This window comes from Stegodyphus dumicola, chromosome 3, assembly GCF_044657685.1.
Source record: "Stegodyphus dumicola isolate Sdum_Otavi_A_Nest chromosome 3, ASM4465768v1".
Taxonomy (NCBI): Eukaryota; Metazoa; Arthropoda; class Arachnida; order Araneae; family Eresidae; genus Stegodyphus; species Stegodyphus dumicola.
The window spans coordinates 272,434,978-272,454,012 of NC_140770.1; the positions used below are offsets into that span (position 1 = coordinate 272,434,978).

The 19,035-nt window shown below is 31.4% G+C and overlaps 1 protein-coding gene across 3 annotated transcripts in view; it reads left to right on the plus strand.

The window, feature by feature from the left end:
* Window positions 1-2,197: 2,197 nt before the first annotated feature.
* LOC118182918 (receptor-type guanylate cyclase Gyc76C-like) overlaps window positions 2,198-19,035 on the plus strand; it is a 731,383-nt gene continuing 714,545 nt past the window's right edge. Inside the window, exon 1 of one of the 3 annotated variants that reach the window (XM_085814149.1) lies at window positions 2,198-4,043. In XM_085814149.1, the coding sequence (XP_085670275.1) occupies window positions 3,615-4,043 (429 nt within the window). In that variant the 5' untranslated portion in view covers window positions 2,198-3,614. The remainder of the gene's footprint in view (window positions 4,044-19,035) is intronic. The other 2 variants (XM_085814148.1, XM_085814147.1) reach the window with 2 other exon arrangements.

Sequence of the window (19,035 nt, forward strand, 5' to 3'; positions counted from 1 at the left end):
AAAAATAAGGGGGGACTATAATCCCTTACTATTGGGACAACTGGCGAAATTCAAATTGCGTTTTTGATGTCTCGAAAGCGCGACTTAGTATATGTATTAGATTTATATATAGCATTGTTCTAAGATAGGTATTTTGACACAAAATCGGACTTTTTTTGAAATGACACGCCAATTTCGTTTCATACACCTATTCTACGACTCAAATAATGAATAAATACTACATTTTGTAAAATTTGGTGCGAAATTTATGCAGAAATTCAAAAATTTATCTTGGCGCATCTTTTTCAGTTTGCGCCAAAAATAATTGACTTCGCGAAGTTTTTAATTTATAACGACCTAGTTTTCTTTCCTTCTTATCGTTGTAAACGAACGGAAAAAAGACATCATTCATTGTTTCAAGTAATTTTAATGAAGTGCGTAAACAACATTTATCGTTACACAAAAATTATTTTAAAATACAAATAAAAATAAATCATAAAAAATGGGCGAATTTTATTAGGAATTAACTTAAATTTCGAATTCTGGAAGAAGGAATCAAGTAAGTTCAATAAAAAAAGATATCAATAAATATATATCAAATTCAATTAACATGGAGGAGCTAATTTTTGAAAACTACTCGTGCTATTTTTACAAAAACTTGGCAGTTTGGTCTAATTTGGGTCGTAGAATCGAAATATGGAAAAAAATTGGCATGTCATTTCAGAAAAACCTACACTATTATTTATTAGTAGTACATAAAGTGTACCATTATTTATTACTAGTACATAAGTATACATTATTGGTAGATTTTATTACCAGTACATATGTGTATCATAATTTAGGCAAATTATAGTTACAGACAATAAATTATGCCGCTTTGGGTACATGCATCGCCAACCGCAATCATGAATGGCATGCATGGCCAGTCGCAAACCCCTAAGAGAAAAAAAAATGAAAAAAATAAAACAAAGTACAATCAGTAACCTTACAATAATAGCAATTGCTTTTGTTTCTGTCTGGAAATTCATGTTCAGTAAAAAGATTAAAATCATTGCTGGTTACTGTAATCAAGCAGGGCTTCAAGATAATTTTTAAAAAGAAAATGGCGCACTACACACTGAAAATGATAAATCTTAATTGACACTCTAATCGAGAAAGGTTCGCCAACCCTGGTTAAGATTAAATTCTAGACTGAATTAGGAAATCTTAAAGACAAACTCATTTGTGTTTCTGTTCACTCTGTTTAATGTTTCTTTTTAATTAAACCCAACAGTGTCATATTCTACTGAAACTTTATTTCAGCGACTTAAGTTCATCAGTCTGATGTTTTTCCTTAAATGTAAAAGCAGACTTCTATTTTTGAAATAGTTAAAAAAAAATCTGAAAGCTTTCAGTTTTTATATTACGCCCAAAGGGCTGTTTTTAACATATTGTGCGTTATCTTTATTTATTAGATATTATGTTCTTCGCACTAAAATCATAAAATTCAATTCAACAGCAATATCGTAAAATAATTTTTAAATAGCAAAGCTTTAGAATTTCCAATACACAGTTTTTTTTCCCCGTACCGTGTTGCCGCTGCTCGCTTTCAAAACGTTTAGTTTGTTAATCAAAAATTCGTTAAAGTGTTGAAAATATGAAATCGATAATAAAGTAAATTCCAAATTTGGGCTTGCATATGCCCATATTTGGAGGAGGATTACGTTATTCAAAATTCGATGGCTTTAGGTACTGTCGTTTTATCACAATGCGAGAAGCATACACACATTTATGGAGATTCTTCATAATTTAATTTCTTTAAATATAATACAGGACTCTAATATTTTGTGGCAACAATCTGAAAAGTGAACCGACCTTCATAGTGAATCAACGCATTATGCAAAAACAAAATTAATAGCCCTTCTGGCTTTTAAAAAAAAAAAAAAAAAAAAAAAAAAAAAAAAAAAAAAGATACATTTTTAAAAATTATAATAAAAACCTGAAAAACAAAAAGACGAAAAAAAAAATGCTTTTTCTCCCCTTAAATTATGCTTGAGTTTTTTTCTTCTCTCTTTCATTTTCCAAGGAATGTGGAACATCATGCGAGAAGACATTAAACTGGGGAAAGCAAAGGTTTTGCATACTCTCGAAGGTCGCGCAAGTTTCTTGTATTGATGACGTCACGTGGCGGCGGTTGCGTCGAATGCCGGCATCAGAAAAGCGCGCTCTCATCTCACCTCAGTTTCGCAAGGTATCGAGCGAATGTCGGACGTTCCGAGTTCTGCCAGTGGAAGAGCACGCTGCTGTCTGTCACGACCTTCGATTTGTGAGTATCCGCCACGTGGGGTTGTTGGCGATTCTTGAACCTGACGTATGCATAGGAATCCGGTATTTTCTTTGATCGAGTTTGATACAACCAAAGAGAACAGAACGCAAACTGTGGAATATATTACACCTTGTTTAGCAGTTTAAGGACGTTATTATTTCGTCCACCGACTGTTCTATAATCTCATGTTTGGGGGGAAACAATATTTTTGTTTTATAAATTGGCGATGTGAGAAAAATGTCTTCTGAGGGCGGTTTCAGTTTGTTTACTTTTAACATACTTATCACATGCGGAATTTCTTATTAAATGGAAACATTAAATCAAAGCTGCTCATTGTTATAACGCGATGTGGTTCGATTTACAAATTAGCAGTTTAATGATTATAAAGTCATCTAGGAATTTATCCCTTTAATCAAATTAACCGATAATTTATTTAAACAACAACATTAGAATTGTTGGTGTACAATAAATATCTATACTATTACATTCTGATGTTTAATAAGCGCATCTAAAATGTTGAATAAATTAACGGCGTAGAGTCACTGCGAATAATTTTTGTATGATTTTAAACTACAAAAAAAATATTAAAATTTTAAATTTAGGAAAAGCTGGTTTATATCGTCCTCTACTAAAATTTTCGAAGACCATCTTTTCTCAACGAAAGCGAAACGTTTGTAAAAACCCAACATATATTAACATATATATCAAAAGTATATTTTAAAAGTATATATGATATAATTTTACGAATCTTACAAAAGTGGAAATTTTTAGTAAAAATGGTATAAATCTGAAAGCTTCAAAATCGAAGTTTTCGAGAGCAGAAAGTAGCGAATGAGTTTTCTTATGATCGTGAATGTGCACTGGACGAGTTTAATTTTACTACAGAATCGGTATCGGTTGTGAACCTCTTTGCATTGTGTATTCTGAATTTTAAATCAAAAGCTTGTGCTGTAACGGAAACATAGTACGAAGTTATAAAAATTACTGTGCTGCATACTTTTATGGATTCGACAGAGAACACACTTCTGCTGGAGTATTTTGTGCGTATTCTGAGTAATGACAATTTTCCTTAATTTCCTTAATACCAAAATGAGCACAAAATATTTAAAATAAGCTTATTGTGTGTGTATGTACACGCGATTACACGATTCATGCAGAGGTAATTAAGCAATTCATTGCAGCTATTCACGAAAAACATGGATGATTTGTATGCACTTTGACAAAACTTTTGATGGATATTGCATAAGCATGCATATTTTTAAAGATAAAGAAAAGGATGCGTCATATTAGTTGACGTGTAAGCGTTTAAAATTACGCTTCAAGCAGCACTATGGAAAGAAACAACATTTTAGCTACTTGTAACAACATGGGCCACAGAACACACTGGCAAAGTTACGGACGATGGGTCTTTATCGCCGGTATCTGCTTGCTGTCATGGCGAACTTCCATAGTCACAGGGGAAACATTTACTGTGGGCTACCTCACTAACATACATGGGCGTAAAAATACACACAAGCAAGGATTGGTTATATCTGGAGCTATAACATACGCCCTCGATGTTGTGAATAACAACTCCTCTTTTTTGAATGGCCATAAATTAAAAATGATTTACAGTGACACCGAAGGGGATACACTGCGTGGTACCAACGTGACCATAGAGCAATGGAGTAGAGGTGCCATTGCATTTTTTGGACCAGAGGATTCTTGCGAAGTGGAAGCAACTGTTGCGGCATCGATGAATCTCCCCATGATATCTTACGTAAGTCGCATATTTTTATTTCCTTTATTTCTATGACCTTTAGATGTTATAGTTAAATTTTGGAGTTTTATTAATATGTTTCATATAATGAGTGAGAGGAATGGTGACTAGTTTAATTTATGATAAAACATTTTCACTCAAGGGGAGAAATATATTCAGAAAAATGCATTTTTGACTCAAATAAATAACCATTAATTGAATGGTGGTGCTTCAGCCGTACAACATTACAAGTAATAATCGAATTTCAGGTAAAATTTAAGTATCTAGGGCCATGCAGTTCTAGTACAGTGTGAAAGATGGAACCTTGAAAGGTGCAAGAAGATATTTATATAATTGCTTAGTTTATATTTTCAGTATTACATAGTTAAGCGTTTCTGAGAAAATGCAAAGTGTAATGACAAACATTTATATTTCGTTTTATTAGTAAAATGTAAACCTTGCAGAATTAATTTCGAATTGTTTTTAACTCGACTCTTCTTTGGTGAGAATATTCTTCTTCTTCTACACCAGGGTTTCTTAAACCTTTTTCAGTCGCGACCCCTTTTCATCACTGAGATGTTTTCGCGACTCCCAAGACCCCATAATATTTACAAAAATTTTGTGGGACCCCCTTATGTATTGCGCAAATCCTACGCCTGAGCGAAACTGTCAATTTTTTCACATACACTGTAATATACTTTTGCAGTTTTAGGTCATTAACTTTCATTTCTAATTTTAAGACATAGAACAATGTGAAAGTTTTAAATAAGTAACACACGAAATGACAGCGTCAGGTGCAAAGCAAGTAAAATGAACGTTCATATTATAAAAAGAATGCGTCGAAACATTTTAATTTTTTCTTTGTCTGCACTGTCTTATCTTTTTTATCTTATCTTTATTTTCGCTGCAATTATTTTTACGGTCCTCAAAACGGAATAGTACCATAAAATCATATTCATTTTGTAAAATTAGTTAAAATACGTAAGGTCAAAATTTTACCGTCTTAAATGTCCTTTAGGTTCCACCAGCAGCCGAGTGGTAAAGTCGCCGAACGCTGGTATTTCAACCCGGATTTTATTACAGGTGAACGGGCTGGATGCATAGGCGTTTTCTTGGTTTTCCTCGGGTGTACTCCAACTGCGCTAATGAACCCCCCCCCCCATGTCGAGCTAAACTCCAACTGCGTCAATCAAAATTTCTTCCCCCCTGCTGCCTACAGGGTTACAATTTAACTTTTCGAAGCCAACTGTAGCCAAGAGAAAAATAAAAATAAATAAATAGAATTACATATCACAAGAACAAGTAAAAAATATTTAACAAGCCGGCTAATTACTTGAATAACAGTAATAAATGCGAGAGCTAACAAAGAAAATAAAAGGTATTGGTAAACATACATATTAGCATTACAAACATCTTTCATTTATGATAGTAATATCATAAATTAAATAATTATAAAGCATAAAAATCATATTTTTAATAAATTACATCAATAATAGTCAATATGTCTGAACTAGACTGGAAAATTTAATAGAGTGCAAAATATTATTCCATATCAAAGTGTGTTAAAGTGTGCTAGAAATATTATTCGTTAATTAAAGCAATCATGTAAGTGTTTGCAGAAATTACTAGTTAAATTTAAAAAAAAGCTTAGCATGAAATCTATTATAACAACATTACTATGCATTTGGATCACTGCCGTATAAATTGTAAATAAATTTAAATTATTATGCTAAGATGTTTTTCTAAAATTTATCTAGAAGAAAATAATTATGTAAACAGTCCTGCAAATTAATATAATCAATCAGGCCTCTCAATAAATAAAAGCTTATTTTTTTAACCCAAAACTAAAAATTAGGATGCAAAAGTTTGTGTAATATACTTTGAAGTATCTGAACATATAATTAGTTAGAAACATACAATTAAATTAATAACAAGCTAATTAACAGTAACATTAAGCTTAATTTCATTCAATCTAAAACAAGCAATCGATCAGGAGCTCCGCATAAGTGGAGTTTTAATGCTATTTTACGTAGATTTGCGTATAAAATAAAACTTTTATTTTGTCTTTTTATTTACTCTTGTGAAATAAGTGAATAATGTACTGATAGCCAACAGGAATAAAAATACAGTGGTTAAAAATATAACTACTTATCAGAAGGTATGCAAAGTTGCCATGTCTAGAGAAATTGAATGATTATAGAAAACTCATAAAGTTAAGCGCTACAGTGTGAACAAATTCTGGAATAAACATGTTAAGAAAATTAGATGGAGAAATAATTCTTAATTTATTGATATCCATATAAACTCTATGCTTTTGAAAAAATGTTACATATAATTTGCACCGAGGTATTATCAATCACCGAAACTGAGTTAATTTCTTTCCTTATGTTTTCTTATTAGATGTATTTGTAAAAAGATATGCTAAGGTAAAAATTTTTGCAATATTTTTAAAGAATAAATTAAAAAAGTATTTTTATTTCATGAACTGAAATTTTTACGCTACATTTTTATACAGTAAATAAGTACAAAAAAAAAAAAAAAAAAAAAAAAAAAAAAAGAAAAGAAAAAAAGAAAGAGCTGGGGGATCACTGGGACTAGAAACTCGGATCCAACTACCAATGTATAGTGACTTTTCCACAAGACCTTTCGAAATTAGGCTGAATAAAGAAAATAGAAGATACAGCACACGTAAGACCAAAAGTGGGCTGAATTAGAGATTTACATGTTTGGTGAATGAGTTAAACTTACCTGTATGCCTTTATGCAATATTAGGAATGTAGCATAAAAGCATGAGTGAAGAAGACAATGGCAATCTAAATCATTGTAATCTAAATGTATATCATTATCAGCATCTGCTATTAATTTCAATATTGCTGAAAAAATTATAAATGAATTATATTATAAATCACATGAACTCGTTGCATTATAAATTACAACAGTTAGAAATATTATTAGCGTAATTTAGCGACCATCTTTGTTAAAAAAATAATTTCAAGTAATTAATTTTACAAATAATTCAGCCTGAAACTAGGTTGGAAAATAAGCTACATGCTGAAGATTAAGCTTTGCAAAGTATTAGAAACATCTTCTGTTAACTAGAGTTGTAATGCAAGAATTTGTAAAAATTATCATTTAAATATAAATTGGCATAAATAAAATACAAAGTATATAAATTCTACATGCAGGAAAACTTGTGTACAGTGCAACAATATGTGAAAAAGGAATGGATTAAAACGGAACTGAAAATCCCAAGATATGAATATAAGGGAATTTATTTTATTTTTTTATTTTTTTTTTGTTATGAAAATTCTGCTGACGCTAATAATTATTAATTTATTAATTAAATGTGTATTAGAAATTAAATGTATGCCAAAATACATCAGGTGGAAAACAGAATAAATATTTAAACGTTTCTAGTATTAAAATATGGAATTTGTATTAAATTAGTTAGTAACGTAATAAATAAAGTTAAATAACCTTAAAATAACTTCAATGTTTAAAAGTGGAAAGCTTAATACGGGAATATATTGCAATAATATTATTGTGAATTTAGAACGACTTAAGAAGTCCAATTTTTAGATTTAATAAAGATAATTTTTATAATTAAATTAGAACTGTTTACCCAAAATCGTAAATTTGAAAGTTAAAACCATTCTGCTATCTAAGAAGATTTGTTAATATTTCTCTAGACAAGAAACTTATTTAAGGTGAGCTACAAATCCGATATTTGATACGTTGATTATGTATCAGTTTTGTGTATGCCATTAATCTATCAATTTTACTATTCAAAACTGATATATATATATCAGCGACTAAAATCTACAACTTGGAAAGTTTTTAATTCTTACAGAGAATAAAAAAGATATGGCTCATCATTCCTTTATGCATCATAAAACTTTAAAATGAGTGTAAAAGAAATTTATTTTTTAGCACACGCCAGACTTTAAATTAATATTTGTTTTACACGCACAATTTTTACAATATTGATAAACGAAAATAAAGGCTTGAAGTCTCAATAGAATGTCCCATTAATGGCGATAAACGACTTTTTGTAGCACCCAATCTTCATGGAAAGAAATGGGGGACAGGAAACGTCACGCAGTTCGTGGATTAGAAAAGAGGGGGACGGGGATTTTCGATCAAATTTGGCGCAGTGCGTAACCTACTGTTTTCCTCATGTGTAACACGGATAACAACCAGATTTACTTGAAAATTCCTCTACGAGGACATTTCTCCCCTTAAGCAGATAGCTCTTGCGGGATTTTCCATAATCAAATAAACCAAACCAATCCCGCTTATTCGCAACGAAATTATTATTCATGCGATGTTAACAGACTACCACATTTGGCGACGGGCACACCATTTAACAGAAAAACACAGAACATTCTAACAGATTACAAGCACAAGCAAATTATAAAAATAAAGTATTATAAATCAGTTCCTTTATTTCAAACTCATTTTACTTGTTATATGTTGATGGTATCTCGCCAAAAAAATCACGGGAGCTACAAATTCATTTCCAGAGAAAATATACTAAACTTTTGGTATAGGCTTGGCTTTTGAAAACAAATCGAATAAAAACATAGCGTAGCTTCAAAATTGCCATGAAATTTTGTCATTGGGAAATTTATTCTGATTTTTGAAGAAGGTTCAACACGATTTTAAAAGACAGAAATGTATTACGATAATTTTTCTTTTGGGTTATTTTGAAGGAAAAAAAAAGTATACGAACTTCTCTTTATTTACCTTTGAGAGGGGACGAGGAAACTGCCTTTACACTTTAGACCTCCTGCCCTGTCATGCATTTGATAAGACAAGAATTTTATATTTTCTCATTTTCAATCTGTTACTATCCTGTCTCATTAGAGTTTGTAAATGAATATAACATTTAAATGTAGTACGCAGACATTTTTTACAATATAATTCTCTTTCGGCCTTCTCAAAGAGTATGCGCTAACCGCTAACAACAGTTATGAAATGAGGGAGTTCCAACGAACGGGCAGACTAAATGGTCGTTTTCGTGGTTTTCCTCATGTCTAAAGTGAAAACACTCGTTTTTCATTAAACATTGTTCACGAAGATATCATATGTACTCACGAGTACAATCAAACAACAGGGAATGTGCATCCTTTTCTTTTGTAAAGATTAAAATTTTCGGAACGAGAAATGTAAAACAACTATTAAGTTCTGCCCGAGACCTGGACCCTAGACCTTCAAATGCCACATGGAAGTACATGCGATAACACATTCCGGAAATGCTATAATTTCTCACATTTACTTAGTAATAGGACTTCGAAAAACTACAAGGTGTTCCACAGTCTGTAAATACTTTTGATATTTATAAAAGTAGAAGAAACTGGTGGAATTGAACGTGGTTTGTGAAACTTGAGAACAAGTTCTCGTGAATGAAGATTTTTTGGGGGCTGTCTAAGAGAAAGTCACACATTTCAAACAAACTATATTTATTTTCACGCAGGAAAATGTTTACAAGCGTATCACTCTTATTCTATGTGTCCGCCATAACCACAAATTACAAGACAATTACAACATCGTTAACTACAGTAAGTAGCATATCCGAATGGATGCGAGAGCTTTTCGTGGCGAATGGCGTCTTTAACTGCACCAATCAGTCTCGCGCGCTGGAGATAAAACTGTTTTTTTTTTTTTTTTCTTCCGTACAGTGTTGCCATTGCTCGTTTTGAAATCATCGAGTTTCTTAATAAAAAATGCTGTAATATCTGATAAAATATGAAAATTATTTATCAGAAAAAATTAAAACAAATTCCAAACTCGGGCTTTCAGATGCCCATATTGCAATGGAGGACTACGTTATTCAAAATTCGATGTATCTACGTACCGTTGTTTTTTCACAGTGCCAGAAACACACATTCGTCATTATTTAATTTCTTTAAATATAATGTAGGGTTCGAATGTTAGGTGGCAACAATTTGAAAAACGAATCAACGTTTATAGCGAATTTGGGTAAAACCCTTTTGGGTAAAAATTACCCCTTTGTATTAAAAAGCCGTATAAGTGGCGTTCCGCGTTAAAGAAATAAAAAAAAAGTGTGCGCACAAGATTAAAAATTCTTTAGTAGAGATAAATATTTATTAAGCGAAATTTGAGATTAAGCTAATTTAGTTTGTTATTTAAAGTGTAATTTAATTCCGTTAAAAATAAAATAATGAGGCCGGCCAGCTGCTTTCTGGTCATTCATTCGACATGAGGGCCCACCAGCGGCCGAGCAGTAAAGTCGCTGAACACTGGTAGTTCGGTCCGAGGTTCGAATCCCGCGAACGGGCTGGCTGCATGGGCGTTTTCGTGGTTTTCCTCATGTGTAACGTGTATACGAGCCAGTTTCCCTTAGAAAGTCTTCCACGAAGGCATCCCTCCTCTTAGGCAGATAGCCCTCGAGGCTTTGCCATACTCACACACACACACATTCGACATGAAATTTGAGACTACTGCTGTATATAACCTCACGGTATTTACTCAATGAATTCTAGGCCCACCATGGGTCGAACGGTAAAGTTTCTGGACACTGGTAGTTCAGCCTGTGGTTCGAATCCTAGGAAAGGGCTGGGCTGGTTGTATGGACATTTTCGTGTTTTTCCCCTATGTGTAAGATGTGTACGAGACAGTTTCTCTTAGAAATCTCTTCCCGAAGACATTCTCCCTCTTTGGCAAGCTAAGCTAGCCCTCTTGTGCTTTGCCGTAAGCAAGTAAACCAAACCATAATGAAACGTACGCATACGGTTAGATATGTTTAGACACAAAACCAAAACTCCACTGGGAAAATTTAAAGGCTTCAATATATATATAATTTAATAAATACAATATTATAATCTCATTCATATAAAACAAAATAAAATTTTAAATTATGGAAAATCGATTTGAAACAAAATAAATAGATTAATTATTGCTGCGAACTAATTTGCAATATTATTTAATTCTGAGAACAGAAGTAAATAAAGTGCAAGCATGTAAATACAGCAAACATATATATATAAATTCAAAATAAAGTGACTAAAAATAAATTTAAAAGCCTATGACTTGCACTAAAGCTGCAAATTAATAATAATTTATAATTTATAATAATTTACAATCAGAAAACTTTCCATAGACCATCTCCAAGGAAGACAAGTTCAATTTAAAACCATGAATGAAAAAAAAATAGTCAGAATTTAAATTAGTATTATAAAAAGTAATTTCAATCTTGTTTAAAAAAATCTGCTAAGAAAAATCTTTAATCGAAAAAAAATCAAAAGTAAATACTATTTTAAGTATTGAAAAAATAGCTATTGTCATTGATCGCAGATTAATCGACTTATCAAGGGAATGAATCAATGTACCATCAATTAACATCAACTAAATTAAAAGAGTATATACATTTATAAGTAAAAACATAAAGAAAGAAATTTAAAAAAAGTTGTTTTGTAATTATGATATATATAGTGTTGGACAAGTACGTAGGAGGAATATCATGATGAAATATCTATCTACTCGGCGACACACACGTACGTCACGAAAAGCCCCTAATTGTTTTTATACCCATGTCAGCTTCTTGTGATAGAAGAAGTTTTATTTTTCTTCCGGTGAAAATACTTCCATCATAGGTAAAAGCTACCAACGTCATTATTAGTGTTTCAGAACGGTTATCTTCAGCTGTATTAGAGACAAAAGCTCGACCAGCGTGTGAACTTTAAGTCAACGAAAGGCAAATCGGTAATATTAGAACTCAGAAAAATGTACGCATGGATTGTTTAAGTTACTAGCAAACAGTTATGTCTGATAGATATATCGGGATAAAAGCATTCATTAAGTTTTAGGGATTAATATTTATTTTCACTTGTAGCGTTGCGTGCCTCCAACTTGCACGCAACCAAAAGGTGACTGTGAAAACTGGATAAAAGACAGTCTTGTTAAGGGTTTAAGTCCCTTTTTATTCAACGTAATAAATTACAAGTGCGTGCTCTTGACGCTCACAAACTGCGCCAACTCGGCGGTCAAATAAAAATAATAACCTGAAAAGAAACTAAAGACAAGACTCTAATTACGAGGCTCATTAAAAGTAACTAACCTCACCGCGTTTTACAATACCGCTGCTAATTCAGCAGACTTGCAGATCACGTTGAACGATTAACAATACTTCCAGGCAAGCACACAGGCCGAAACGCGGGGTTCTTCAATTTCTGGCTAACTACCTCCGCGCTCGTGAAGTAAGAACAGCACACCTTGAACTCGTTTCCTTTCTATTTAACTCAGAATACTTCTGCTGATAATTTGAATCCTTGCGCGTTCTACTAAAATTTACATACTCTGGCATTGGCAGTTCCAGGGGAAAGTAAGGCTTGACAGGAAAGATAGTTTAAACTTAAAATAAATGTTAGTTAAACCCTACACACTAACCAGTCAAGTTTATAAGCGCTTACAATTAGGGGAATGAATGATTATATTAATTAAATTGAATGCTTTTTGAATAACTAATTAAGTTTAAATTATACTCTCTTTCCTTTAAGCTTTCATTCCCCTAATATTTAAATTATATATATATATTAAATATTATTATTAGTCTAAAGGGGCTTTGTCCCTGAAGGACTATTGTTTTCGTTTTGAGATTCTGTGTTGAAAACTGGAAAAGGCTGTATCACTTTTCAAATCGTTGCCATCCAATACTATCGCACTGTATTATATTTAAAGAAATTATATAATGAAGAATCTGCATAAATGTATGTATGATCAAACAACGATACTTAGAGCCATCGAATTTTGAATGCCGTAATCCTACTGCGAATATGGGCATCTGAAAGCAGGAAATCTGGAATTTGTTTTATTATCCATTTCATATTTTGTAACACTTTAACGAATTTTTGATTCACAAACTCAAGAATTTAAAAGCCAGCAATGGCAACACTCTACAGGAGTGGGGAGAAACGTTTTTTTTATCTCCAGGGCGTGGAAATGTGTACCGGAAATTCTGAAGATAGGTTCATTTTAAAATTATTTTGCGACATTGCTGTTGCACCGAATTTCAAGGTTTAAGTGCGAAGAACATATTTAATAAATAAAAGTAACACAAAACGTTAAAAAAGAGCCCCTTTGGGCTATGTTTAAATTTGTAATATTTAAATATAAATTCAGAATATTTAAACAAGACATTTAAATATTCTGACGCGTTTTTAAGGTTACGAAATTATTAGCTCTGGGGAAAATTCTACTGTTTTGTTAATATCTTTGAATTTTAAGTTTAGTTCTTGTAAGTTCAGTTACAGCCCGAGCGAGGCGTAGTTTGTTAGCGTCAAGTTGACGCTTTGAGAATTTTAAAGAATCGAATAGATGGTTCTTTCAACCTTTCCCCGTCTGGTTCCTGCATTTACTTCAGTAGTTACACACTGAAAGTTTAGCAACTAGATATTACAAAGTATGCAAGTACTATGAACGTTTATAAGAGTTATCAATTAGATGTATAGTATAAAACTACAAGCAGCGCGTAGTACAGACTCATTCAGAATGGTTGCCTCTTTGTTGAAGAACCTACTTAAATCAAAAAGTAAGTCTCGGATTATTTATAATGCAATCAAAATGCTACGAAACACGGTAGCAAATGTGGCAAAATATGAACATTTATTAGATTATGGCAAATTACACTAGAATTGTCTGCCAAAGGAGAGGGACGTCTTCATGGCAAATTGTCTAAGGAAATTTGCCTCTTACTTATGATGCAAACGATTAAAACCACGAAACTGCCGATTCAACTACCTCGTTTGTCGGGATCTGAATTCGAGCCGAATTGCTTAGGCTTAGCTGTCTTATCTGCTAGCAGACAAGTATGTCAAGAATATGATTATTGTTTTTATTTTAAGTATGTAAGAGCGTGATTACGCCTTTTCGTTTGTTCATGTAAATAAAAATATCTGATGTGTACATCACATGACTTCCTTGCACGAAATATTAAATTATACGCAATTTTTCTTGCATTTTATTTACACGTATTGGATTGAATTAAATCTATTCGTCGATAGCGCATAAACGACAATAGAGTAAATACACTCTCTAAAATTCACTATATTTGTTTACCACAGCGACACTCTGGCGCTAGCTTCACTTAACAGTATTAAATTTCGTTCATATTATAACTCTGAATGCACAAAATGTATATCATTTAAAGAATTAAATCGTTGCTACATGTTCTATTCAAATACTATAATAAAGCTAGAATGATGTATGAAAGGAATTAAGCAAACAAAACAAAAAAGAAAGTTTTTCACAGACGATTGAGCATTTCTCATTCAATTAATTCAGTTCTCACTTCCCGAGAAGGCAGAAATACATAAAAACTCAAAATATCTCTGTTAAAAATCACTAAGTAAATCTTAAACACTTATTTCCTCGAATAAAATTCCAGAATGGGTTAAGGGTTTTTTTTTTTTTTTTTTTTCCAAAGAGTTAGTACGGGAATTCATTACCAGTTGACATATGGTACATTGCTGGTGTCCCCCATACTTCACCTTTACCTGTAATTTCAATGACTACATATGAAATGCAGATAAGAATTCTAAAGAGGAATAAGGGGTACTTTTAAACTCCTACTATTAGCTCACTCTCTCCCTGTATCTTGCTCAAATTTTCAGTCGTTAATAAAATACTTTTTATTCATCCAATCAAGTTCAAATACATTTTCTAAACTTTTAGTGGATGACACTTGATGTTAATAGTTTTCTACATGTTGAAAAAAATGTGATTGTATTTTTAAAATTTTTCTTTGTTGACCTTAGTAGTAATTGGCTCTAAATATTTTTATTTAATTAATTATTAATTGATTAATTTTGAATCGTTAATAAAATACATTTTATTCATCTACTCAAGCTCATATATATTTTTGTAATCTTGTAGTGGATGACACTTGATGCTAATACAGATTTTTCACATATTAAAATCAATTCCTACTTATTTATTCCTGTTTATCGTAACTAAAGATATGCTGTTTTTATATGTTTATTTAATGTAAATATATACAACTTCGCAGCAGTTCATATATATATATATATATATATATATACATATTTAGTATTTATCGGAACTAAAGATATGCTGTTTTTATATGTTTATTTAATTTAAATTTATTTGTATGTTTATTTATAACTAATAATGTTTATAAATTCTAACAACTGAAATAAAATTTTCCTTTATTGATCTAAGTAGGAATTTACTCTAATTTTTTTATATTTTATAATATATATATATATATGTTATATTATATATATATATATATATATAACTGTTGTATTATATTATCTCGATTAAGCAATACTATAATAGATAAATACCCGAAGATAGGTAGAAAATTGTAAGATTCGCAGTTTTCGAGGTTGTTGTGGTAATGTAAGGAAACATAATATAACATGATGCGAAAAACTTTTAAAAAACGGCCTCTCTTATTTATTTATTTATTTATTTACGACGCAGTCCGGCCCACCTGAGGGGCGAAGCTCGTCTTATGACATAAAGGAGATTCGCCCCTGAGCATACAGGAGCTAATATGTTACACTACACACACACATAAAAAAAAAAAAAAAAAAAAAAAAAAAAAAAAACCAAGCCATATGAAAAAAATACAATTCCATAAAAAGTATAATACAACAATAAATCGAGATTGCAAAGCTATAAAAACCAGCTAAACGTCACATTGCGACACAATAAAGGACTAACAAGTAAATAAATTAGTACGACACCACGTAAAAACGAAATAACTAAGGGGTTAGTAAGACATCAAGTAAACACAAAATAAAGGGTTAGTACGAGATCACGTAAAAACGAAATAAATAAGGGGTTAATACGACATCAAGTAAAAAAATTAAAGGGTTAGTACGACATCAAGTAAACACAAAATAAATAAAGGGTTAGTATGACATCAAGTCAAAACAAAATAAATAAAGGGTTAGTATGACATCAAGTCAAAACAAAATAAATAAAGGGTTAGTATGACATCAAGTCAAAACAAAATAAATAAAGGGTTAGTACGACATCAAGTCAAAACAAATAAAATAAAGGGTTAGTACGACATCAAGTCAAAACAAAATAAATAAAGGGTTAGTACGACATCAAGTCAAAACAAAATAAATAAAGGGTTAGTACGACATCAAGTCAAAACAAAATAAAGGGTTAGTACGACATCAAGTAAAAACAAAATAAAGGGTTAGTACGACATCAAGTAAAAACAAAATAAAGGGTTAGTACGACATCAAGTAAAAACAAAATATATAAAGGGTTAGTAGGACATCATATAAAAACAAAATAAAGGGTTAGTACGATATCACGTAAAAATGAAATAAATAAGTGGTTAATACGACACCAAGTAAAAAAATTAAAGGGTTAGTACGACATCAAGTAAACACAAAATAAATAAAGGGTTAGTATGACATCAAGTCAAAACAAAATAAATAAAGGGTTAGTACGACATCAAGTAAAAACAAAATAAAGGGTTAGTACGTCATCAAGTAAAATTAAAATATATAAAGGGTTAGTAGGACATCAATTAAAACAAAATAAAGGGTTAGTACGATATCACGTAAAAACGAAATAAATAAGGGGTTAATACGACATCAAGTAAAAAAATTAAAGGGTTAGTACGACATCAAGTAAACACAAAATAAATAAAGGGTTAGTATGACATCAAGTCAAAACAAAATAAATAAAGGGTTAGTATGACATCAAGTCAAAACAAAATAAATAAAGGGTTAGTACGACATCAAGTCAAAACAAAATAAATAAAGGGTTACTACGACATCAAGTCAAAACAAAATAAATAAAGGGTTAGTACGACATCAAGTCAAAACAAAATAAATAAAGGGTTAGTACGACATCAAGTAAAAACAAAATAAAGGGTTAGTACGACATCAAGTAAAAACAAAATATATAAAGGGTTAGTAGGACATCAAGTAAAAACAAAATAAAGGGTTAGTACGATATCACGTAAAAATGAAATAAATAAGTGGTTAATACGACACCAAGTAAAAAAATTAAAGGGTTAGTACGACATCAAGTAAACACAAAATAAATAAAGGGTTAGTATGACATCAAGTCAAAACAAAATAAATAAAGGGTTACTACGACATCAAGTCAAAACAAAATAAAGGGTTAGTACGACATCAAGTAAAAACAAAATATATAAAGGGTTAGTAGGACATCAAGTAAAAACAAAATAAAGGATTAGTACGACATCAAGTAAAAACAGATAAAAATTAATGTTAAGCAAGTTTTCAAAGTTGTACAAAAAGTCAAAAGTTGAACTCAAGCCACAATTCCAATTCTTTCTCTATTTGAATTAATAATTTTCATCATTATTCGAGCAGTTTTATAATTCTTCCTGGCTTAGAAATCTTCCGTAGAAGTGATCCTAAAGTATTGATGTAATGAAAAAGTTAGACCAGATGCACACAAAAAATGTTTATTATATCCTAATGCTTTGCAAAAATAATAATAACAATAATAATAATAATAATAATTCTGATTTTCCTATATAGCAAATCTGTGCAAATAAAACGAGAAACGACCATGCCTCGTATTCAACTGAATAAAATCAGTGTCGTTAATAAGCTGTATTCTCCCTTTTATTTATTTTAGGCCTCCCTTGTATTAATTTAAATTAGAAATTAAGCTATCCAATTGGTAATCTTTCATTCAGAAGCATAAAATGAATTAGAAAAGTTTTTGTAGTATACGTACGGTTTTTGTTACTTACTAATAATGTTGTAGTAAGTCTATTTTTAAATTGCTCAATTTATCACGGGTAATGTTGTATTATGATCTGAAAAATAATTAATTTATATTTCCATGGATTTCGTAGCAGCTTTTAGAATTGGCAATCATGCAGGCAGCGTAAATGATTCGAATGGACAACTGTATCGCGGAATAAGTGAAAGATTAAACTGTGGGCTTCTGAGATGCAAATTATATTTTTTTTTATTTGTTGCTGTAATAGTTTGTAAAGTTACCTAACTATCCGCGTAAATTCCCCCCTCCCCCACGGAAAAAAAAGGAAGGGATAGGGACATTTAAAAACTCCGATGCGTTTTGGCTTCTCTTATCACAGTCAGAATGTTCGCGGGTTAATGATCTGCAGTGGCTTTCATGTATCTGTGATCTTTACGTGCTTGATTGATAGTCTAAATCGTAAATCATTATGTCTCGCCTGGCATATCTGATGAAACGATGAATTGACCAATGCTTAGTATTCTTCAGTGCACCTCGAGTTACGGCATTTCTAGTTTTTATATTCGCCAGGAAGTTTTCTCAAATTGCTATCAGCATGAATTGATGTTTCGTAGAATATTGTAGCAAAATACACGCATTTAATGATAAAGAATGGTTATCAATTGTTTAAAGTAGTGTATACTTCACTTTACTCAGAAGAAAGGTATAGAGATATCTATAATCAATTCATTTATCGCCAAAAATGCATATCGCGCATTTAAAATGAATTTAGCATTATTAAATTAAGTTTGTATAATAGTTCAGGTAATAATGCTAACGTATTTGGATATATGATCTATATATATATATATATATATAAAGAATATCTGTTTGTGTGTTTGTTCGGGATTAACTTAGTCATTACTATGTCTATCGTCGTCAAACTTTCTACCAGTCTTTTCTGGGTCATGGAAAAGGTCGACGTCTACAGCTAAAATCAGAGATATTAATTAAAAGCTCTGAAAACCCTAATTGTCGTTCTCAATTTCCGAGTGGCAATAGTCGTGCACGTTGGAAATAAAAATCTGCTTTATTTCGAGAAGTTCAGCAGAACTTCTATGGTCTTTTTTCTTGAATCTTGGATATCAAAATTATCGGTCCCATCCTTAAACGCCGCCATTTTAGCAAGCGTATCCACCGTTACATTTCCGACAATTCCTGTGTATTCTTTTACCCAATGTAATTTTAAAATGTTTTAATATACTGTGGTGAGTTGAAAGTCATTGCTTGCCGAACATCTCGGTCAAAGAAAGCTGTTTGA